General features: G+C 32.7%; 2 protein-coding genes, 1 long non-coding RNA gene and 1 pseudogene across 6 annotated transcripts; 1 reads left to right on the top strand and 3 right to left on the bottom strand.

The window, feature by feature from the left end:
- The first annotated feature begins 1,135 nt into the window (after positions 1-1,135).
- On the top strand, positions 1,136-3,065 carry LOC106452557 (annotated as a pseudogene).
- Positions 3,066-3,160: 95 nt separating this feature from the next.
- LOC106452558 lies at positions 3,161-4,508 on the bottom strand. The gene is made up of 3 exons (XM_013894708.3): positions 4,247-4,508; positions 3,988-4,158; positions 3,161-3,593 (listed from the first exon to the last, which is right to left on the bottom strand). The coding sequence occupies exons 1-3, from the start codon at positions 4,405-4,407 to the stop codon at positions 3,356-3,358; spliced, it is 570 nt and encodes a 189-aa protein (XP_013750162.2). The 5' UTR covers positions 4,408-4,508; the 3' UTR covers positions 3,161-3,355.
- Positions 4,509-5,469: 961 nt separating this feature from the next.
- Positions 5,470-10,794, bottom strand: LOC106452560 (ATPase 3, plasma membrane-type). 4 transcript variants are annotated; one of them, XM_013894710.3, is made up of 14 exons: positions 10,720-10,792; positions 10,509-10,577; positions 9,326-9,445; positions 9,007-9,243; positions 8,042-8,926; positions 7,720-7,969; positions 7,475-7,639; positions 7,160-7,398; positions 7,039-7,071; positions 6,709-6,951; positions 6,453-6,626; positions 6,197-6,379; positions 5,924-6,105; positions 5,470-5,813 (listed from the first exon to the last, which is right to left on the bottom strand). In XM_013894710.3, the coding sequence occupies exons 2-14, from the start codon at positions 10,557-10,559 to the stop codon at positions 5,720-5,722; spliced, it is 2,856 nt and encodes a 951-aa protein (XP_013750164.1). In that variant the 5' UTR covers positions 10,560-10,577; positions 10,720-10,792; the 3' UTR covers positions 5,470-5,719. The 4 variants fall into 4 exon arrangements, with proteins under 4 accessions (XP_013750164.1, XP_048603059.1, XP_048603056.1 ...); XM_048747102.1 differs by having other exon boundaries at positions 10,509-10,571; positions 10,720-10,755; XM_048747099.1 differs by having other exon boundaries at positions 6,709-7,071; positions 10,720-10,794.
- Positions 10,795-12,151: 1,357 nt separating this feature from the next.
- LOC125581511 lies at positions 12,152-13,007 on the bottom strand. Its single transcript, XR_007319133.1, has 2 exons — positions 12,507-13,007; positions 12,152-12,435 (listed from the first exon to the last, which is right to left on the bottom strand). It is a non-coding gene; the product is annotated as an uncharacterized LOC125581511 (long non-coding RNA).
- Positions 13,008-23,166: the final 10,159 nt, after the last annotated feature.

Below are 23,166 nucleotides of genomic sequence, written 5' to 3'. Positions count from 1 at the left end.
ATTTTAAAACATATTCTATTCCAATGTTGCTTCAAAATTTGAAGCAATGAACAATATGACTTCAAATTTGAAGCAATACTGTTTATTGCTTCATTTTTTAAGTTGAATTTTTTAAATTATAAATTGGTCTTTAATTTTTATTTGTTTTTATCTTTTACCGAAATAAATTATATATGTCAATATTATCCAATCAATTTCAAAATTTCGACAATTATTTTCATCTAATTAGATATTTATATTGAAAAACATGAGAATATTCATTTTAAGAACTTTAATTCGTTTAAAAATAAAGAAGATAAATAAGTTCTCATTTTACTTCTAAACACTTTTATTAATCATTTAAAGAAAAAATTATATAAAATCTTTTTTTTATACAAAATATGGTGTTCTGTGTTTGTTTATTTATGTTATGTAATAATTTTTTAACATGATAATGTTTAATTTATATTAAATAATAATAATGTTAGATTATTGTTAAAACAAAAGAGTTGGATAAAATTACTAAATATGAAAAAGTATAAGATATTATTAATAATTAATGATAAAGTGGACATGAAATATATTTAGAATATTCCTTTTACAATAAATAAATGAAGTAAACCACGGGAAGATATGTGCTTTATTTTTTGTTTCATTTTGAATAAAATACACTTTAAAGCTGAAAATGAAGCCAACCAATCGAAGATGTGATGACAACGATGGTTTTGTAACCAAAGTTTCAAAAAGAAAACAGTGGTTTTGTATAGTCTATATGTTTTCTCTTAACAATTCTTAATTTCTCATATTCTATATAAGTCATGCTTATCCAAAAAGCAACTGAAAAAAATCAACAACTTGCTCTTTTTTATCGTCCTTTGCCAATCTTCACTACACATTTTAATACTTTTTTTTTTTTTTGACGAAAGGTTCACATTTTATACTTATTGCAAGTGACGAGTCGAATCATTATATTTTAAACTTTAGTAGTGAAATTACCAACAAAAGAGTATTAGTGAATACTCTGGTACTATTTTGCATCATTATTAAAACCATTTAGTTATAGAATCATATTTTTGAATCGTTTACGACATAAGATTAAGATATCTTATTTTCATAGCAATGCTTTTTCATGGATAGTATATATATATATATATATATAAGAGTACTAAAAGAAATAATCAAGATATTATTTGCATTGATTATAAAAATAAATAATTCAGTTTCCGTTGAAAATTATTTTGTAATGTTACCTTATTGGTGGGAGAAGTCGTATAATGTTGTCCAGAATAAAAAAAATATCGTGGCAGATCATTTTTGTCGGAAAATTAGCTTAGTCATTTTATTTGGAAATTTCTAATTTTCCACTTCTCTGATTACTAACAACTTTTTATTTAAATTATAACCCAGTAATTTGTGGTCTAACTTGTGTATCCATCGATTTGGTGGTGATCAGAAAGACATTTTGATTCGGTTACTAAAACACTTGGCTTTGAGAGAAAATACCATGAGATAGAATCTAATCAAATTCAAAATTGTGACCCACTAGTCAACCTTCTTTTGTCTATAAACCCATCACTTCAAGAACTAGTAGTGGCTTCTGACGATTACTCCATCAACATCATAATCACATGTATGTGTTTTAACAATCATCAAATGTTTCTGAAGTGTGTGAATACGTTTCAGGCATGGGAACAAAGATTGTTGAGCCAATTACGACAAACTCATTTGGGTTAAAGAGTGTTAATCGTGGTGGATTTATCAGATTTGGTGTTAATGGTCAACGGAAATCTCCAAAGGCCAATGGATAGGTCTCTTGAAAAGCAAAAAGCTGAATCGATCAGACATACAATGCAAACCCAAGAAGATGTTTTCAAGCAACAGGTACGTATATATATACTAACGCATGCATATGTTGCGCATATATATGGATTTGATTATTCAATTTTGTTTCGTGTTCAGTTTTGGTTTAGAACATCAGATTTTTCATTTTTGTTGAAGTAACCAAACTAAAAATAAATAGAGTATATATATATGGATCTGTTTGGAGTGATTCAAACTCGATTTCTATTTATTATTGTAGGTTTTGCCTTGAGTTTAATTTCCCTTTTTGGTTTATATTAATCAACTTTATAGCTCTTTGGATATTAATAGTTATAGTCTTTAGATACAAACGAATTACATTTCTCTATTACCTAGTTTATATACTCATATTGGGTTGGACAAGTTCAGTATATTTACTTCATTTATATATGTATTATGTATATACAATTAGATAGTTGACAAAAAATATAATTAGATTAATATTTGTTTTTTCTTTTAGGTCCAACTAAGTTACACTATTTTATGCTCAAAACTTCTGTTTGGTTTGGATTTGATTGATTGTTCTAATTTGGTTTGAGATAAACCATATATATAAGTATATAACAAAATGATTATCGCAGGTACGAGAGCTGCATAGAGTATATAATATACAGAAAATGATGATGGACCAGCTCAAACATAGAAGCCAATATTGTACTATTAACAACAAAGACCAAACCGGTCCAAGAGAGAGAATCAGAAGCTGGTCAGGCATAGACCTCGAAAGTGAGGTTAGAGCGAGGAACAAAACTACGGATCATATTGAAGAGAGCGAACTAGAACTGACATTGAGCATTGGAATGTCTTCTTCATCTACGAACAAGGACATGGACTACTCATCGACAACGTCGTTTAGATCATCATCAGATAACTGTAATAATCAGAGCAATGATAACAATAACAGTAATAATCAAGAAAGTAGTGGACCAAACACGCCTATGAGCAGCTCAAGTACGACGTCGTTGGATCGAGAGAAGAAGAGATCTCATTGGCTCTTTCAAGGATTGAGTATTAACCGAACTTCTTGATTTTTGTTAATTCACCGACTCTTTATTTTTCCTTCTTCCTCTTCTTCTTGATTTTTTTTTCCCCTTTGTATCTGATTTATTACTATTGTATTATTGTTTACCAGATTTGCTTACTTTAGTAGTAGCTCTTATTATGTTTCTGAGTTAACACCGATCAACCATTGACAAAATAAACCCTTAAGTATTTTGTTTTCTGTATATATTTTTGCTTTAATTCATTTTACGTGCTCGTAGAAGCTCAGTGAGGAATGATTATAAGAAGGATGGAACTTAAAATATAAAGTATCAACAAAAACAGAAAATATGCTAAATTTGAAATTTTGAGAATGATTCAATTTGAGTTTGCTATAAGTTTTTGGATTGGTCTTAATTAGTTACTAATCTCAAGGTTTACAAACCGTCTGTTTCATCATAACTTTTAACACAAATGGTATATTTGACTATGTTTGTAATAACACATGCCTCTTTGATTTTATTCTTTCCCGGCCCTAATAGTCATCTTCGTCGTCTTCTTCATTTCTTGATCGGAAAAAGTTTCTGGCCACGGCTGAAGCGGCCCCAAAAAACATGAAGAGAACTAGGAGGTCCAGGCCACCACCGCCACCAACTGCCACCGCAGGACCAGGGGCAAAGTAAGAAAACGGTGACCATCCCCAACCGCCGTAGCCATATCCATAGCCACCGATTAAAGGTGGTGCAACCTGAGGATTCACGTAGATGTTGGTCCTGTAAAGAGAAATCTACGTTAAGGATATAATTGAACTACGCCAATTTTATATTTGTGTTTGCATTTACAATATAAAAAAATTAACAAATAATACAATCATCAGTATAACATTTTATGTTTTTGTGTATAATTTATGTATACATGTTTGATACATAAAGCTAAAGTTTGTGAGTTTATTTGGAGAAAAACTACACAACCAATGAAACCAATCAACAAAATACAAGGGCCTTAAAGTTTAATAATAATGGGCTATAATGTGGACATGAGATCTGTAAGGCCCATTTATGAAGCCTCTTTTATTTGGAGATTTTATTTATTGATTATTATGCTTAACATGTAACCACATAATTAAAATCAAAATAAGATCTTGGTAAAAAAAAAAAAGATAATTACCTCGATCGGTTGTTTATCCTAGGAGGAGGCCGAGGAGCTGAAGACCGAAACGCTTGACCACCGATTCTTCCGCCGCTCTTAGCCGCAGACGCATCTCCAACGGATCCCAAAGCCAAAACGCCAACCGCTAAGGTCGCGACTGCCAATTTCGCCAGCTGTTTCTCATGTTTCCTGTTAAATAATTAACAAAAAATATAATTGAATAAGAGAACAAAATCGAAATCAGAATGAAAAAGTCTTTAAAGATAAATAAAACTACCGGGAAGAATCAGTTTCTTCGTCGTCGTGGTGTGGAGACTTGCAACAGATTGACTTAGGACGAGTGAGTTTATTACTGTATCTGAATTTAAAACTGTCTTGGAAACTGAAAGTGTTTGATAGAAAGCTTTGTCGTGAAGAAGCTATAGCTGCGAAATACATTTTTGCTGTCTCTCTGTTCTGTTTCGAAAAGATCTTTCTCGTCTTCTCGGTTTCTTTTCTTTTCTAGCTTTTGGCTTTGTGATAAAGAGATTGCCACGTGGGTTATAACTAGTGGTCTACTCAAGAACACATGTATCCACTATCTACAACGGATTATGATATCCGGTTATGTATATCTAACCGGTCGGAAGAAGTAATCGAACCGGACCCCGATATTCTCTTGGACCAAGATAAATATGAGAATGTTATTCTTTTGTTTTTTTGATAAACTAAGTGGTAAGAAATTTTTTAAATCTAACTCATATTTAAAAATAAATTTTCTTAAATATTATAGATTTTACTATTTTCTTACTAATATTTAATATAGATTTGATATATATTAAATCAATTTGTATAAAACTAATAAAATGATATAAAATTGTATAATTATCAAAAATTTAGCCTAAACAATATTTATAAAATTTGTAGATATATAAGAAACTAATGTTCTTACGATTAGATATATAAATTTTTAAAAAATTGTAGAAATTTTTGAAAGTTTTAGTAATACAAATTGTATAATTATACAAAAATAATAATATTTCAAAATTTAAAATGTTATATATAAATATATTTATTTTATAGATGGTGTATGAGCTATTATCATATTTAAAAAAAGTTTATCAAAAAGAAATATCAATATTAAATGTAATATATGAATTATTACCATATTCTAATAAATTTGCCAAAAATATAAATCAACATTAAATGAAATTATATATGTCATATTTTTCCGGAAACCATGTCATCAATTTCAGTAGCCATGTCATATTTGTTTTGTGAAATTGATTGTAAAGAGGACCTGTGGCAAAATCACTTCTGAAATATAGTCTAGGGGACTAGGGGATATGAGAATGTTATTCTATTCGTTTATTTTTTTTTATAGATGCTGTTCACTTTAGACATTCCATACAATCGTATATTAGGTTTTTGTATTCGTGTAAGAAGTTCAGAATAATTAGCCAAATGAGGATATTAAACTTTTAAGAAGAATTATGATATGCATATCTAAACTAAATTGTGTAAACCTAAGAAATTATTATATTATCTTATCTTTTGTCTCCAACACAGAGCAAACTGAAACCACAATTATAATTAAAGTCTAAAATCAAGGAAGAAGAAGAAGAAAAAAAAAAGCCCCAAGGAGTTTAGAGGAACTTAACACAAAACACCTAAAACAACACTTTATTGCCTCTCATCTTATGATATTATCATCCGTTAAACAAACGATCTTCTTCTTCCTTAATCATCTTCTATTGAGTCCATCTTGTTATTAAACGGTGTAGTGACCAGCTGTCTCAATGTCAAGTCCCTTAAGCTTCACCACTGACTCTACATGCCCTTTCAGCGTATGAAGTTCCCTAAGCCTTCAACCAACAATAACAACACATCAAAACCCTAATGTTAACTTGACTCACAAGAAACCTAAGGTTTTTGTTAATTGGTGATAATAAACCTTAGGAATATTTATCATTACCTAGCGATCTCAGCTCGTCTCTTGGCTTGTTCAGCGATCTCAGACAGTTCTCTGTAGCCACCTTTCTCAGGAAAAACATTAGCCGTTTCTTGATTCTGAAGACCATGTAAAGTCCTCTGTGCGAGAGCCCATTGGGCCTCTCTCTCCTCAATCCCATAGTTTTGCTTAGTCGTAAACGCAGTCTTAACACAAAAAGAGAGAGACAAAGAGATTGTGTTGGTCTTAAGAACAAGAATAACGTAGTAAGCAAGTAACTAAGAAACAAAAACATACCTTGTTGTCAATGAGATTGTTCCATGCAGTTCCAGATAGTATGTAACGGATTGCAAACTTGAGCATGTCCAATGGAATGTAAAAGACAATACTGTAAAGCCAGATAACTCCAGCCCATCCAAGCCCTATTCCTTTGATTCTAGCAAACTCCCAATCAGCCAAAACAGCAACACCAGTTGCAATCTACAACATCAAAGTATATGAATCAGTGATGAGATAAGTTTATAAATCAAGAAGAATGTTTAAATGCTTTTACCGCTTGTGCAATCCAGAAGGCAATAAGCAAGAGCCAACCAGGTCGTTCAAGAAAAGACCAGCCTCTTGATCGGGTGACGAAGATAAGAGCTTGGCTCACTATACTGACTTGTAAGTACAAAGCAGACATCATCTCATGTTCATTACCTCTCAAGTCTCTCACATGGAATGTTCTCTATAGAAAAACAAAACAGAGTTATGCTTATGTGATTTGAGTGAGAGACATAGAGAGTGTTTAAATGTCAAGATATATATACCGGGAAGAAGTCGGTTCTGTAAGCAGCCCAGAAGAAAACAACAGTCACTATAGCCATGTAGCCTCCAAGGACAATGCCAGTTGCGAATATCTCTTTGAGTTTCCAGCTATCTGGTGTAGGAGAAGGCACCACTTTGTCTTTTGAGATGGTCATGATTGTTCCATCGTTCAAGATAGCAATGATCAAAACCATGAACGGCGAAAAATCGAACTTCCATATCAAAGCAATGAGCATGAACCCAAACTGTTCAAAACATACAAAGAGAGACTCATCAACAAAAAGATTATTTGACATAATATTCAAGAATATATACAAAGTTTGATTACTTACCACTATACGAATGGTGATAGAGACTGCATAAATCTGTTAGAAAACACAAAGTGACATTGGTGATTAGAAAAATGTATTATAAAATAAAGTTATAGCTTAAAAGAGAGGAGAGCACACTCACTGTGTAGTTCTTCATTCTTTGGAAGATAGCTCTACTGGTTAAGACCGCGCTGATGATAACACTAAGACCAGGCTCGGTGAGAACAATATCAGAAGCGCCACGTGCAGCGTCTGTAGCATCAGCAACAGCTATACCAATATCAGCTCTCTTCAAAGCAGGAGCATCATTCACTCCATCACCAGTCATCCCACAGATATGCTTCAAATCTTGCAACTTCTTCACAATCTCATACTTGTGCTCTGCCAGATTCAAATAGTAACATAAACAAACAAAGAAGGGACATGTAAGAAAGAGAGAGCAAGCTTGTACACCAACCTGGGAAGACACCAGCAAAGCCATCAGCCTTCTCAATCAACTCTTCAACGGGAATAGCAGCAAGGTTTGCATCTTTGTGATTACCAAGAAGAGAAGCTGATGGGTACATGTTTGATCCCATCCCTAGCCTACGTCCAGTCTCTTTGGCAATAGCAAGTTGATCACCTATAACAAAACCAATACAACCATAAGCAAGCATTTTAAGATTATTATATAAGAATATATATATTTAGAAAGATATTAACCAGTGATCATCTTGACGTTGACACCAAGGTCTAAAGCTCTTCTAATGGTGTCTGCACTATCATGTCTTGGAGGATCAAACAAAGGCAACACACCAACAAACTCCCATGGACCACCAGAGCTCTCTTTAGTCTTCTCAGGTACTGTCTGCCTTGCAACAGCTAATGACCTAAGTCCACGCTCAGCATACTTATCAATCGCTGAGTGGACTCTCTTCCTCAGATCAGCTCTTGCATTGCACAGATCAAGAATCTGTATATAACATCAAAAAGGTTAGAGACATTACTTGACTCGCAAGTAACACTTAAATGAGATTCTAGTTACCTGCTCTGGAGCTCCTTTGCTTACACGGTGCCAGTCTCCATTACCATCAATGTAAGTAAGTGCTGTTCTCTTGTCTACCGGATTGAATGGGAAGAAGTGAATCTCTCTAATACCAGCTCTCGCCTCTTTGGGATCAGCAAGCATACCAACCATAGCAGCGTCAATAGCATCTTGATTCTCTGTTCTTGAAGCCCTAGCAGCTAAGAGCAGAACCTCTTCCTTCTCAACGCCTCTTGCACAAACCTCAATCAGATTCTTGTCAACACTCAGCTTGTTCAGCGTCAGAGTACCAGTCTTATCACTGCACAGAACATCCATGCCAGCCATCTCTTCAATGGCAGTCATTCTTTTAGTGATAGCTCCTTGTTCAGACAACTTGTGGGAACCAATGGCCATCGTCACAGACAAGACAGTAGGCATTGCAATGGGGATCCCACCGATCAAAAGCACCAGGAGGTTATCGATACCGTCTCTGTACTTCCTGCGCTGGATAGGGTACATGACTATGATCTCAATGACTATACCGACAGCGATTGAGATGATGCAGAAGTTTCCTATTGCGGTGAGGACTTGCTGGAAGTGTCCCACTTGGTTTGTGCTGTCAACGAGATGAGCAGCCTTGCCGAAGAAGGTGTGAACTCCAGTGGCTATCACAACGGCTTCAATCTCACCTTGCTTGCAAGTAGAGCCGGAGAAGACTTCTTCTCCTGGACCTTTTGTGGCAGGGAGAGACTCACCGGTTAGAGCAGATTGGTCAACTTTTAAAGCGTCGCCTTCTAGGAGACGTGCATCAGCAGGGATGATGTCACCTAGCTTGATGCTCACGATATCTCCGGGGACAAGAATAGAAGCTTCTTGCTCACTCCATTTGCCATCTCGTAGTACCTACACAACATATACTGTTACTTGCGGAACAAGAAATCTAGTGGAATAGTGAGAGCTAACATGAGAGGTTGAAAGGGAACCTTTGTTTTGGGAGCAAGACCAGCCATGAGAGCAGCAGCAGCGTTTCCGGCATTGTTTTCTTCCCAAAAGCTGATGGTTGAGTTAATAACCAAAAGACAAACAATACCAACAAAGTCTTGCCAATCAGGTGGACGTCCATCGCCATTAGCCAAGGCAATGGCCATGATTGCAGCTGCTTCCATGACCCAAGAGAGAGGGTTCCACATAAACCCCAAGAACTTAAGTATCTTGCTTTCCTGTTTTTTGTTTTTTTTTGTGGTTAGTCACTTCACTTAGATTTGTTAAGCCAAAAACTACATATGAAAAGTTTAGTGTTACCTTCTTCTCTTCGAGTTTGTTGGGGCCAAAGAGCTGGAGTCTGCTCTCTCCTTCTGCTCCAGATAGTCCATCTCTGCTGCATTTTAACTGCTGGAACACTTCTTCAATTGGTATTTTCTCCTGCAGTTAATTAATATTAAAACATGAACATGATCCAATGTTTTTATCAAAAGTGTGTAATATTATTAAACCTGTTATGCAAATAAAAATAAATGTCCAACTCTTTATTCATAGCAATGTTCAGGAAAAAAAAAATAATAATAATAATTTTTATTCATAGCAAGTCCAATGGAAACGATGATATTATATTCTATGCTGAACTGAAAACGTTATAGATACGATGTATGGTAATTTTTCTACTAACAGTCAAAGTTTTTTTTTGGTAAAAAACAGTCAAAGTTTACCTGTGAGAACAAAACAAACTAGCATACTAAAATATCATAACTAAAACAAAACCAAAGAAAAAAGTAAAACTCTGTATTCAAATAAATTAAATAAGGAACACTAGTATTTGCAATTTTTAAATTAAATACAAATTTATCCTTAATATTATTGAGGGCATATTTTACAATGATAGGGGCAAATCGGTCAATATAACATAGGATCATTAACCGAGTCCAGAAAATCAGGTGAATATTGAAGGTTAGGTTCATCTAGCTAGGGAAGTAGTTAAACCATTGATGATACTGATGATGCGATTTCCCGTGAGTATGAAAAAATCCAAAACGTACTAATTGTTTCCAACAATTTGACTAATAACCATTCTAAGAAACAGTTTTCAAATTAGGTAACAATAAAACTAATCATGTGAAAGTAAAAGAGTCCTACTTAATAATACTACTGCTTTATGTGATAAGCACTTAACATAATTGATTAATTGACTAACTAAATTCTCGTGATTCTGTGATTTCAATTGACTAAACTTCCAAAATCTAGTAGGAAAAAAAAGAAATACGTGAAAGACGCCAATAAATCAGAAGTATGAATTTTTCATGGATTTTTATTGATCAAGATCGAATCGATGTATAAGTGGAGGAGCTCAAGCTTTAAAACATAATCAAACTCAAGCGACATATTGTTGACAAATTTACGTTTTGAAAAATTAACCAAAACATTAAACAAACGCATCTAAAATATAAGAATTTAAATAGATACTTGTTTAAAAACAAGAAAGAGTTCATACCAAATCAACATTCTCGTTCTTGATATCCTCAAGAGAACCACCACCCACCATGCTTTCCTAGCTCTGTGCCTTCGTTAAAACCAAAACACAAAGGAAAAGTCGTTAAAATTATTCAGAAAAACTGCTGAAAAGTTAAGCAAAGGAAAGTAGCGATGATGAAGATATATTCGAGAATACAAAAAAATGGAGAGAGAATAAAATTGAAACGAACCAGATTCTTTGGAGAAAGAGAGCAAGTGAATGTGAACTACGTTGGCTATTTGGTGGCTCTATTTATATCCCTTGCGTACTTATACGACACCGTTTAGGTCTCCCAATCGTATATTTCGGAAAAGGTTATTATTCTGAAGAATTATCATCTCTTTTAAAAAAAAAGTTGACCTAATTATAAATAGATTCTTGAAAAGATAAATATCATCACTTTGACAAGAAAAATAAATAAATCATATTATCATCACTTTGGCGAGAAAAATAAATAAATCATATTATTATCACTTTGACGTGTGTTAAGTATGTCATTAATTAATATTAACTCGGTCAGATTTTACTATTTGACTATTTGAGAGACCAGGTCTAGTAGAAAGACTAGTTCTGTTCCTGAATTTCATCGAGGAGGACGTTATTGTCTTGTCATGTTCCTACCCAACACATAGATATCTCTCAGTTCTTACGCTTTAATTTGATGGTACATACTACTATATAAAATTTCTTTCAGGAATATATTAACTAATCAATATCCTCAATCTGTATAATAACACAATTTATGGATACTTTATTGACAATTTTCAGATCTTAATAATCTTTGATTAACTTGAGATTTTAAAAATTAGAACTGAAATACTATGCACAATAGGATGAGTTTGTAATTTAAAACTCCCCCCCCCCCCCCCCCCCCCCCCCCCCCCACCCCCCAAAAAAAAAAAGCTTTCGGTAAATTTTCTTTGCTCTGACCATGCATCAGAGAAAAGAGAGTTAATTGGCATATGTTTCTTTTTCCTTTGGGCAATAAAGTATTGAAGAAAATGTACTCATATTTTCAGTTTTGTTGAATTCGGTTGCTTGTGTTATTAAAAAAAATGCGATGAGTAGATAAATATGATCAGAACAGTATCAATTTATCAACCATCTACAAAAATATACTTTTTTTTTTTTTTTTTTGTAACACTAATCTACAAAAATATACATTAACCAATATATGTTCATATATACCTAACCTGGCTAACCAGACTATCCTCACCTCATTAAGTTAAGAACGGTTGGTACCAAACTACCACTACAAGAAAATCTGAGAATTGCCACTATAAATTTTGTGGCTATTTCACTCATAGTTACGAATAGCCACAAATATAATTCGCTGACTATGAGCTCGTGGATATCAGACAATCGTTGCTATTTGCGGCTTTCTTTCTACGACCTATCCACAAATTATATTCGTAGCTAATATCTACAAATAGCATAAAGTTATCTTTGTGGCTAATTTAGCCACATAAAACCACATTTTGAATCGGTAGAAAATATTTTATTTAAAAAAATATAAATTACAAATCACAAAATAAGTTACAAATAAAAATATAAATATGTCTGATATATTAAATTTGGTATATAATAAACTGATTTACGAGTAAATTTTCTTTTTGTCGACCTTTACGAATAAATTTTTATTTATAAATTAAAGCCACTTTACAAATTGAAACTCATTTACAAACTAAGTCAAATTAATTACAACAAAAAAACTAAACCAAATTAACTTTTTTTTAAAGAATTTAACCCAAAAAGAACTAAACCTAAAAAAAAAGAATTGGTCATCGTCTTCTCCGCCGCTTCGTTGCTTCGAGTTGACGGTGCCACCATCTGCTGTCCATCTCCACCCTCGCCACCATATGCCGTCCTCCCACTTTCGTCACGCTCTCTCCCCCATCGCTAACTTCTAAATCGATAACAACATCAAAATCAGTATCCTAAATGAAAAACAAAACTAAATCTGAGAGTGAGAGATACCTTCATCTTCTTCGTCTCTCTCCAGCATCGTATTCGTCTTCGTCCTCTCTAACTTGCTGGATCTTCTTCATCCTCTCTTCTCTTCTTTGTATGTGTGGTGGACGAAGAGCTTCGGTGGTGACAGCGACGAGCCTTTGGTGGTTGCGATGACAAACGAGCTACGGTGATGAGCTTTGGTGAACAAGCTCGAGCAAGTAGTATGGTTAAAGAGAGAGTTATGAGAGAAAGAAGATCTGGAGCAACGTGATTGAGAATTTGAGATTCAGGAATGAAAGAGAGATGAGATCTTTGTGAAGAAAAGAGAGAGTGAGAGACACGAGGAAGAAACACAAAGTGATCTTGACCATTGGATCAAATTTAATCAATGGTCCAAAATTCTAAATAGCAATCCTTTAGCTACTTTGTCAACCAATGAAAAATTAGAAGAGTTTCTTTTTTCTTTTTTTGTTTATCGTTTTAATTTTGGTCAAAATGTGCGCGGGGAAGGAAGAAAAATTTGGCGGAAGGATATAATTTTGGCCAAAGATTTTTTTTTTTTTTGCATTCCTTATATGATTATACTATATATAATGAATTAGATTCATGACCGCATGTTTTAATAAATTTTATGTAAAACATTCAATTAAATTATATATGACTTTACCATAATTGGCTTTGCTTAAATTATATTTATCGCTACGGAATTTAGAAAGATTGGAATAGATATTAATTATATATTTGTTTACATGAAAAAAATTTGAGTTTGTTTAAATAATATATTTGAAGTTTAAAAATATTGGATTCATGGTTTTATATGTAAGGTTTGAGTTTGGGGTTTAGAATATTAGATTAAGGTTTGATTTATGTAGTATAGATTTAAAATGAAATTAGGTTTGATGTTTTAAATTTTGGGTTTGGTGTATAGGGTTTAGGTTTATAGTAGAGGGTTTGGATGGGAGGATGTGATCTAGGTAGTTTGATATCATTGGTCGAGGATAATTTTTTCTTTTTCTATTTTTGTGTTCCTGCATAGAGAACATAAAAAAAAAACAATTGCTGAAAAGAAATGTCAAATTAAGAACAAGAAAAGTTAAAAGTCATTGTGTAAAGGTTTAAGTGTATATACCTCATGATCCTCAAATGTCTTAAGTAATTAGCTTTACTAACAATAGTTTATTTCTCCATTGGTTGGTCCACCGATTTCAACATGTTCATATTTATATCAAAATATAACCTAAACACAAAAAATAAATATTTTTAGTGTATATATATATATCTAAAATATATTACTATTCATATCGTTTGACGTTTGTATTTAAGAGTTCAATTCATGATCTAGGATAAATGGTTTTAGGGTATGTTTAGGGTTTAGAATAGGTTTAGGATCTATATTTCTCTAAATAGCCAGAAATTACATTGTGGCTAAATACTTCAACAAATTATTTTGTGGTTAATAGTGGATTTTTTACGTCTACAAACTGTCTTGTGACTATTTGTGGCTAACTATCCTCAAAAAGCTATAAGTGTAGTTTGTAGCAAAATTAGCCACAAAAATCTACATAATAGCCACAAGTTTTACTTTTTAAATACGGTGGCTATTTTTGTAGCTATTTGTAGCCGTAAAACTCTAGCAACAAATTTTTTGTGGCTCATTTGTGGTTATTTACAAGTTTTCTTGTAGTGTACCTATATTTTTAAATCATATCCGTATTTATGTGACAGCACTTAACTAATCTAAACCATCTTAGAAACAATCAAACTCTTTAGAATCTTTCAATTGATGAAATGTTGGTACGTATTAAATATGGAAACCGAAATTATGCAAACCAAATACTTAAAGTTAACGGCAATTTAATCTCTGTATGTTTAGCTCAAGAAATCTAAACCATGCACAACCAAAAGTTGTGACCTTTGGATTGGTTATTTCGGATGAGTATGAATATTGAATTTTTTAGAATGACCACCCAAAGCATAATAGAAAATTGAGCATCTTTTGGAATAAAAGTCTATACAGTAACCCAATCTCTTACTAATTTGACATTAATCTACATGATTTCCAATGTAACCAAGTTTTTTAAAAAATATATATATATATATATATATATATATGATAAATATAATATGCCCGATGAATCGGGAATCAGAGACGGTTACAAGTTTGTTTCGAACAAAATATCGAAATCAAACTATTACAACCTAGCTTCGCCCACCCACTAAACCCGGCACGTTCCGCTAGTTTGTTTTTTGAAATCCTTCGACATCGGTAGCCGTTCTCAACCATCGACGTAACTCTCGGGAAAGTGAGGTTCTCCTCGTTGCCTCGGATGTCGGGAATTCCCTGGACGTCTCCGGAGTAGCTAGTTCTTGATGATCTCCACAAAGCTTATACCTTTCTCTGTCTATGAAGCTCAAACTACCGAAGGGGATTGTTCAAATACCAAGGCCTTGCAAGCCACAAAAGCTGGTTTGTATGAAACGCCACACAACGCCTTGAACCACAGCCCAGCAGAGCAAGCGCTCGCTTTTGTCGCCAACAGAGTCTGCAAAAGATCGGGTTGTATCCGCCAACACATTATGAAACGAAGTCTCCAAACCTACATTAGAAAGTTAGTTGCACCATCGTAGAAGGAACAAAGCCTACACCACGGCCGGGATGTGAACTAGACGAGATGTTGACTCAAAGACGGCAATGACTTTTGAGACTGACTAAACATCCAAGGTCTTTGCGAACCAAAGAGCCTATTTCTTGTCCATGAACAAACAACCTCCAGAGCCAAAGGAGATATACAACAGTGACGAAACGCGAGACTTTAACTCTTAAAGTCAGGCCGTCGCCTAACTGTTGGAGAATCAGAACATAACACCGGGAGAGAGAGCATCAAAAGAGTTGCGGGGAACTAGAAATCATCTTATGGCCATAAACGACCACTCGAGTCGAACTAAAAGCACCTACACGAAGAAGCCATCATCGGACACTTTCACCACGATCACATCCGACATCAAACCTCACTTCCAAAGCCAACAACGACCGGAAAACTCTTGATTACGGTAAGCAGAGGCCGGAATCTCTCCGAACCCTAAGCGACCACCACCCTAATGTAACCAAGTTAAGTACCATGATTAGGTACTGGCTGCGTTTTACTTCGAATAGTTTGAAGATTTAAATCATTTATTATATGACATGTGGGAATGGGATTAGTGTGATGGATGTATGGTTAGCACAATACTTAGTGAAATCAGTAAGATATAAAGCTCTGTATTCAAAGTATTAAACGGTACATTCAAATGGTACAAAAGTTACATGGCTTAACATTATTTTCATTAACAAAATAAATTCGTTAGGAACAATCATGAAAGCATCTTATATAATAAAGGAGACTTGCCTTTCTCCTCCTGCGTCCACGTAAGCAACGAAGGAGGGGCAAATCGCGACACGTCAGCACAGCACCCTCTCTCCTGCGTTTAAAATGTCATTTACGGATCGTATATTTTGGGCTTTGTCGTTTGTTTTGTATTATGTATTTTTTTGGGTTTTGTGGAATTTTTAATATTTGGACCTTGGTATGTTTGGCCCAGAGTTAGATATATTATGTTTGTGTATTGTCTTCAACCCCGACGTCTTCTAAATCCTAATCTCAGCTTCTTAGTCATACACCACAACTGAGTAACGGCTTCACCACTTTATGCTGAAGCCATAAACCTTACATTTAATCTTAGTTAAGTCGAGCCCCACTACTTCTCATTACTTCACAACCTTCGATCTCTTCGGTTTCTTCGCGATTTTGGATCTATAAATAGGCAGCTCCTTCTTGATGGTTATCACAGATTCATTACTTCTTCCTACTTAAAACTCATACAAAATCCTGCATTTCTTCACACTTCACTGTCAATTGGCATTGCATAGGAAAACCGATGTGGTCTTCAAATCACGACGCTTCTGGACCACACCTTCTGTAACAGTTGCCTTTACCAATCATCTGTGACATTAAACAGATCACGGCGGTTTCCCACATTTTACAGTCCGACTCCAGCCCACTTCTCCAACAGATCTCTGACGATTAATAGGAACTCCGCGACTAAGAAATTCTTCGAACGGCCGTTTCCTCCTCCGTCTCCGGCTAAAACCATCACAGCTGTTCTCACGAGACGCACGGCTCCTTGAAGCCACACTCTACGGCAATCCTTGAAAGTAGCGAAGCTGAAGGAGGTGGGGTGGGTTTGGATAAGAGCTTTGGATTCTCCAAGAGTTTATCTAGCAAGTACGAGATTGGTGATAAGACGGTCGTGACCATTTTTGACACACTTGTCATGCAAGTTTAAGGGTGATAACAAAGGACAACAAGTCGCTGTTAAAGTTATTCTCAAAGAAAAGGTTAGTGCTTTTTGATTTGATATCTTCTGGTTCTGTTGTAGTGATGAGATCTATTAGAATGTTTGTAATTTGTTGTGTAGATGAAGACGGCTATTGCCATTGAAGATGTGAGTATAGAAGTGAAGATATTGAGAGCTTTGTCTGGCCATGATGACCTCCTTTATTTCTATTATGCGTATTAGGATCATGATAATATCCATACAGTGATGGAGTAAGCTCTCTTTTAGTTTAGAGTTTGTTCCTATATCAGCCTACGAGAATCTTTAACAAGTGTTTTGTTGTTTTAATCTGTGTGAAGGAGGAGAGCTTTAGGATTGAATATTCTCATGGTAAGGGGGCAGTACACAGAGGAGATACAAAGACTATTATGATACAAATATTGTATATAATTGCATTTTGTCATCTCCAAAGTGTCGTACAACAAGATCTCAAACCCGAGGTGATTAAAGACCCTTTCTTTTGCTTATACATTTGATGTCTTATCGCCATCTTATACCTAAAACTGTTTGCTTCAGAATTTTCTATTTACCTCAAAAGAAGACACCTTACAGTTGAAGGCAATAGATTTTGGCTTCTCAGATTATAATCTTTATATATAAAGATTGGGTTTTAGGTAAAAGACAAGATCCTATAAGGATATATCACTCTCTTTATGCGGAATGATTAGACCAAATTAAAAATAGAAGCTTAAAGCCTCATAGAATGACAATTAAAATTCATCATACCCCTTTGGTTCAAATTCAATTCCATAATTGTGTGACTTGCACGATAATATACCTCTTAATTATTTTAAAAGTACGATAATTGTGTTTTACACTTAAAACATACAAAAAACGATTATGATAGCACGCTTTGCACTCAATGTCAACTCGACTTTCACACTCCACCAAAATTAGACATAATGTTACAAAGATCTACGACTATATCTCCAAGTCATTTTGTCGCTATTATTTATTGTATCAATTTAATTGGTTGTACATTTTACAATGTCTTACACTACAAAAAAAGAAGTGAATTGTATCACTTAATTTATATCACAAAATAAAGTGATTCTATTTTATATCATTTTTGTAAATGAGAAAAATATATAAAAGTTAGCATCATTATAAGAAATTGATGTTTTATTAAATTATTTGGCATCAATTCAGTAAAATGACATATTTTTGTTGTAAGTTGTATCACTTTAACAAAAAATGATACTATTATATAAAGTTATATCAATTATATAAATGATGTATTTATTTTGCTGTTGACATCACTTATTAAGGTGATACTTATAAATAAAACCGATCCTAATAATTTTTTTTATATATCATATATAATTATGTTAAATAATTTCAGTTACAAGAACTGATGTAACAATCACAAAACCAAATAAAACAGCCCACTAAAACCAATCCGTTTAAAAAATATTATAAACTTCACAATCCAAACATTACGTGAAGTAGTTACTGATATATTCTTTGGGTTTGGTCTGTTTTTCTGTAATTCAATTAGTATTTATTTTATAACTGTTTACCTCAATCAAAAATCTTCTTCTCTATCGTGATCCTCATATCATGAGTTCTTCTTCTTCTCTCAATTTTAAACTTTTTGTTAGTTTAAATTTTTCAACAAATATTATTCATTTCTTTCTTAAATTGAATTAACGTCTCCGGTCTCTCTCTCTATATATATATTTGTTTTTGTACATTGTTGAGATTTCAAATTGTGATGACAATGAGGTGTTTAAAGAAAAAAATGATGATAATATCTAAGGAAGAAGATGATGAGACATGATGTGTCTAGGGTTCTTGGTATTTTGAAGGTATTATAAACAGATTTGACTTTAGAATAAATCTTAGTTATGTGGCAACTCTTTTTCCTAAAGATTGGTACTATTGTTGTCAGGTTTCAATAGCAATTGGGTTCGATGCTGGAGTATTGTCGTGTCTGGAGTACATGCATGAAAGCAGAATCGTGGTCTGAAGATGAAGAGTACAGGACTGCCTCATGTTGTCTGAAGTATAAATTGGAAAAGTAGGAGCAACAAGCTTCACGCCATGATGGAAGATTGAGGATGAAAATAAAATTCAAAGAACAAGAAGAAAAAAAAGAAGAATCTAGATAGAAGAAAATCATGATCAGTTATTTTTAACTATTTTTTCTCTAAATTCATCTATTTTACTGATTTATCTGTAAAGCTTCTTTAGTTTTTTTTCTCGTCAAATTATACTTTCAGTGGAAAAGAATAAGAAATAGTCAATGCAATTTATTTTTTTATTTTATTTATTGACAAATTTATTTACTGTATAAGAATAATTAATAATATTTAAATTTAAAATTATAAAAATATAATCATTAAAATAATTTCCGAATTTTAATATTTTTTAATTTTTAATAATTGATAAATAATAAATAATAAATAATAAATTATTGAAATCAATTATTATAATTGATGTTAACACTAACATCATTTAAAAAAAACTGATGTAAGTTTTAGTATCATTTTTTGCAATTGATATGTATTTAACATCACTTAAAAATTGATGCAAATATTCAAATTTTTAACATCAATTATTAATAAAATGATGTAAATTATTTGCATCACCACTTTCAGAGTCATTTATATAAATGATATAAATTTCTTTTACATCATTTATAAGTGACTCAAAAATATAAAATAAATGATGTTTGATCATCTTTTTTTTGTAGTGTTACATCAAACTTATATAAGTAAAAAGAATATTTAGATAATGAGTCCGATTAGTTGTGTTGTAAATGCAGAAATTTTGATGTAAGAATTTGGACTGTAATTTCAAGTGATATAGTTGTAATTTTTTTATCTAGAAAATATTATAATTTTTAAACTGCTGAATTAAGAAAAATAAAACGTAAAAGTATATGATTGTAAGTTTAAGGGGAAGGATCTATTAAATTACATCGAGACGAATGAAAAACAAAATATATAAATAGTTTTAAGTGAAATGAAACATTTCTACAATTTAACCCAATTAAACACCATAAACCAAAATTACTCAGTATTTGTTCATTCTGCTCATTACTTTATATATAACTTCCAATAGCCAAAAATTGGATACTAAAAAATTTTGAAATGCTTAAGACAACAAAAATGAATAATTTAAAATAAATTTATAACTGTTTAGCTACTTATGTTTTTTATAATAAATTATAATATATATATAATCATACTAAATATATATTCAAAATTAAAATTTAAACAAAAATCCCGGGCGTAGCCCGGGCCAACCCCTAGTATTTCTATAAAGAAACAATCGTGCATTTTTTACAAGTTAATAAAAGTAATATTTTCTTCAAAGAAAAAGTTAATAAAATTTATATTATTGTGGGTGTTTCATTATTTAAGATACAGACGAAATTATGAAAAAAAAAAGAATTAGAAATAAGTTGGATTGTGGGATAGATCAAGCAGGCTCACAACACATGTGGAATTATGGTTCGTACACCTTCACGTACACATTCCACTAACAATGACGTAATTAGTTTGGACTTTGCCTTTGATGGATCTCATGTTCTTCGGGTCCCACGATTCTATTTCTACCTCAAGTTTAGCTCACAAGATCATCCTAACTAACTAACTAGTGAAGGCTACTTCTGAACAAAAAGACTAGTGAAGGTTACTAGGATTTGAGAACAGCCAACAAGTCTTTAAAACTAGAAATGTTAAAAGGGCAAAACATAACGCATGATGAAAATAATGATATAAGTACTAAACGAGAGAAAAAAAAGGAAACAAATGTGAGGTGGTGAATACATGATGAAATCGAATCGTGCATTGTGCTTTGTTGGAAGATCGTTGGACCAACGCTGATTGGGATTTTCTTGTTCTTATTCTCAATAGTAACTATATAATATAAAATAATTTTTAGTAAATTAGAATACGTAAATATCAGAACTTCCATGATTTTTATGGATTTTCTTATAAAATTTTATAATAAAGAAAAGGAATTTATATAGTGGGGAATTTGAGCATCCCGTGGAAGGAGATATGGATGAATAGAGAATGTTGCATAAGTGTAAAGAAACGACCGACCAAAGCCAAACCCACTTGTTCTCTCACGTCCCTTTTACAAATTTGAAACATCTTAAAAATGTAAACATTGTAACACCAAAATATATTCATCAAAATTGTCGTTTCTAGTTTTAATAGGAAACTAGGTAGTAATCCGCGTAAGACGCGGGATGTGATTATTAGTTTCGTTATTTTTAATAAAAACACATTAAATGTGTTTAATTTAGATAGCGGTTCCGCAGCTGGAAGATCATCAGTTTGCATGGATACTATGATACATCTGGAAAGCTAGGAATAATAAAGTCTTCAGTAATTTGGATATGGATCCCATGGATACACTTAAATTAGCGGAAACAGAATCAACACTGTGGACTGAAGCACAAATATTGAATGAACAGAGGATAATACCACAACAAGTGGATACGACATTGCCGTCAATTCCAGGAAGATGGTGTTTCACAGATGATTCATGGAAAGAGGGGATATTTTTTCAGGACAAGGTTGGCTCAGCACCTTAGAAGGATTTGAGGGATTGTTGGGGGCAAGGAATGTGAGGGCTAGTATCTCTCCCCTTCATGCGGAGATGGAAGCGCTTCTTTGGGCAATGGAATGTATGAGGAATTTACGTCAGTTTCAGGTTACGTTTGCAACGGATTGTTCTCAATTGGTGAAGATGGTTTCGGAACCAGATGAATGGACAGCTTTTGCAAATTACTTGGAGGATGTCAAGACCCTAAAAGAGACCTTCACCAGATCAGAGATCATCTATGTAGCAAGGACGCAAAATAGAATGGCGGATAGACTAGCACGCAGTGCTAGGAAGCAACCGTCTTTTGTCGTTCACATGGATGCAGATCACCCGGTTTGGTTTACAGAGTCCGTATGAGTCTGTAATAGTTGAAGACAAAAAAAAAAAAAAAAGATAGCGGTTCGGTTTTAAGTTATTTTTTCGTTTTTAATCTCCTAAAATATAACTATTATTTTAAATTAATATTTATTTTGGGTTATTCGGTTAGAATGTTTGATTTTTTAGTTTTTTTTGGTAAAACCCAAAAAATATTATTATTTGTTTATTTTCATGTTATGAATTTTAGATAATCGTCATGTCGAACCAATGGTTTCATATCATAGTTTGTAAACGAATAATAGTTCAAGAAAAAAAAAATTATTAAGACAAATCATTTCACTACAATTTGGGCGGTAGTGAAAGAAGCATTAAGAAAAAAATATTTCAACTTCCAAAACAAAAATAGATACTTCACTTGTGGTAAATACTTAGCTACAAGGTGCTCACATCAAGGTGCACATGTATGTGTATATAAAAGTATATAGAAATAGTTGACAAATATATAAAGATATTGTTAATTAATATTAAATGACATTTTTGTTCTAAATAATACATGAAAGATAAAATTAAAATTAATTAAAAATTAAAAAGGCCTTGACATTAGTGAATTTTTTCATATAAAGAAAAATCAATTGTATCCGTAAATAGAGGTGGACACATATCGAATATCCGGGTATTTGGAGGCATTCATGTGGATTCAATCTTTAGCCACCTGGATAGTCGGTGACTCTGATATCCAAAATGATTTAGAATTTTAATATCCGATTTAATCCGTAAATAAAATAAAATTTAATAAATAATTGAAAATTTAATAATAACATTTTATTACAAAAATAAAATATTATTTAAGTTTTTAAATTTTAATACCTAATATAATAAATTTAATTCATAAAAATATTGTAAAACTTATATAAACTATGATATATATATATATATATAATTCTGTACATATATGTATATATGTGCATATAACAGATAGAATTTGATATTTGTTCCTAAAAGTATTGGTATTTGTGATTTGCTTTTTTTTTTTATTGTATTTTAGTAATTGATTTGTTTCGTTGAGTTACGGATATCCATATTTTTTGTTCAAATGAAAATGGATAACGAATCGAATTAAAATATATAAATATTTTGCCCTACTTTATCCGTAAACAATAAAAATAATATATATATATATAGTTTAGCTTTTGATTCGTTATTTGTTTTGATTCGAACCGAAAAATCCAAAGTTTTATTGGAACCTGTGAGTTTTATATTAAAAAATACAAAGTATATAGTGTGAACACATTTATGAATATAGTGTGAATGCGTTAACATATTTATTATCAAATCATTGTGAGACTGCCACGTGTCTATTATAGTGTGAATGCATTTATTACAATGTTTCTCCTTTAATATATAAGGTCATCTCCAACCACTACACTAT

Source organism: Brassica napus, chromosome C2, assembly GCF_020379485.1.
Source record: "Brassica napus cultivar Da-Ae chromosome C2, Da-Ae, whole genome shotgun sequence".
NCBI lineage: Eukaryota > Viridiplantae > Streptophyta > Magnoliopsida > Brassicales > Brassicaceae > Brassica > Brassica napus.
The sequence above is the reverse complement of the archived record's forward strand: the minus strand, read 5'-3'. Positions and strand labels throughout refer to the sequence as shown.

Excerpts from the sequence above, each read along its gene's own strand:
- LOC106452558 (XM_013894708.3), bottom strand. The coding sequence starts at position 4,407 with ATGTATTTCGCAGCTATAGCTTCTTCACGACAAAGCTTTCTATCAAAC. Across the intron at positions 4,159-4,246 it reads GAAGAAACTGATTCTTCCCG|GAAACATGAGAAACAGCTGG; the intron begins GTAGTTTTATTT and ends ATTATTTAACAG. Across the intron at positions 3,594-3,987 it reads AGGATAAACAACCGATCGAG|GACCAACATCTACGTGAATC; the intron begins GTAATTATCTTT and ends TTCTCTTTACAG.
- LOC106452560 (XM_048747099.1), bottom strand. The coding sequence starts at position 10,559 with ATGGTGGGTGGTGGTTCTCTTGAGGATATCAAGAACGAGAATGTTGAT. Across the intron at positions 9,446-10,508 it reads AGAACGAGAATGTTGATTTG|GAGAAAATACCAATTGAAGA; the intron begins GTATGAACTCTT and ends AATTAACTGCAG. Across the intron at positions 6,106-6,196 it reads ACAATCTCATTGACAACAAG|ACTGCGTTTACGACTAAGCA; the intron begins GTATGTTTTTGT and ends TTTTGTGTTAAG.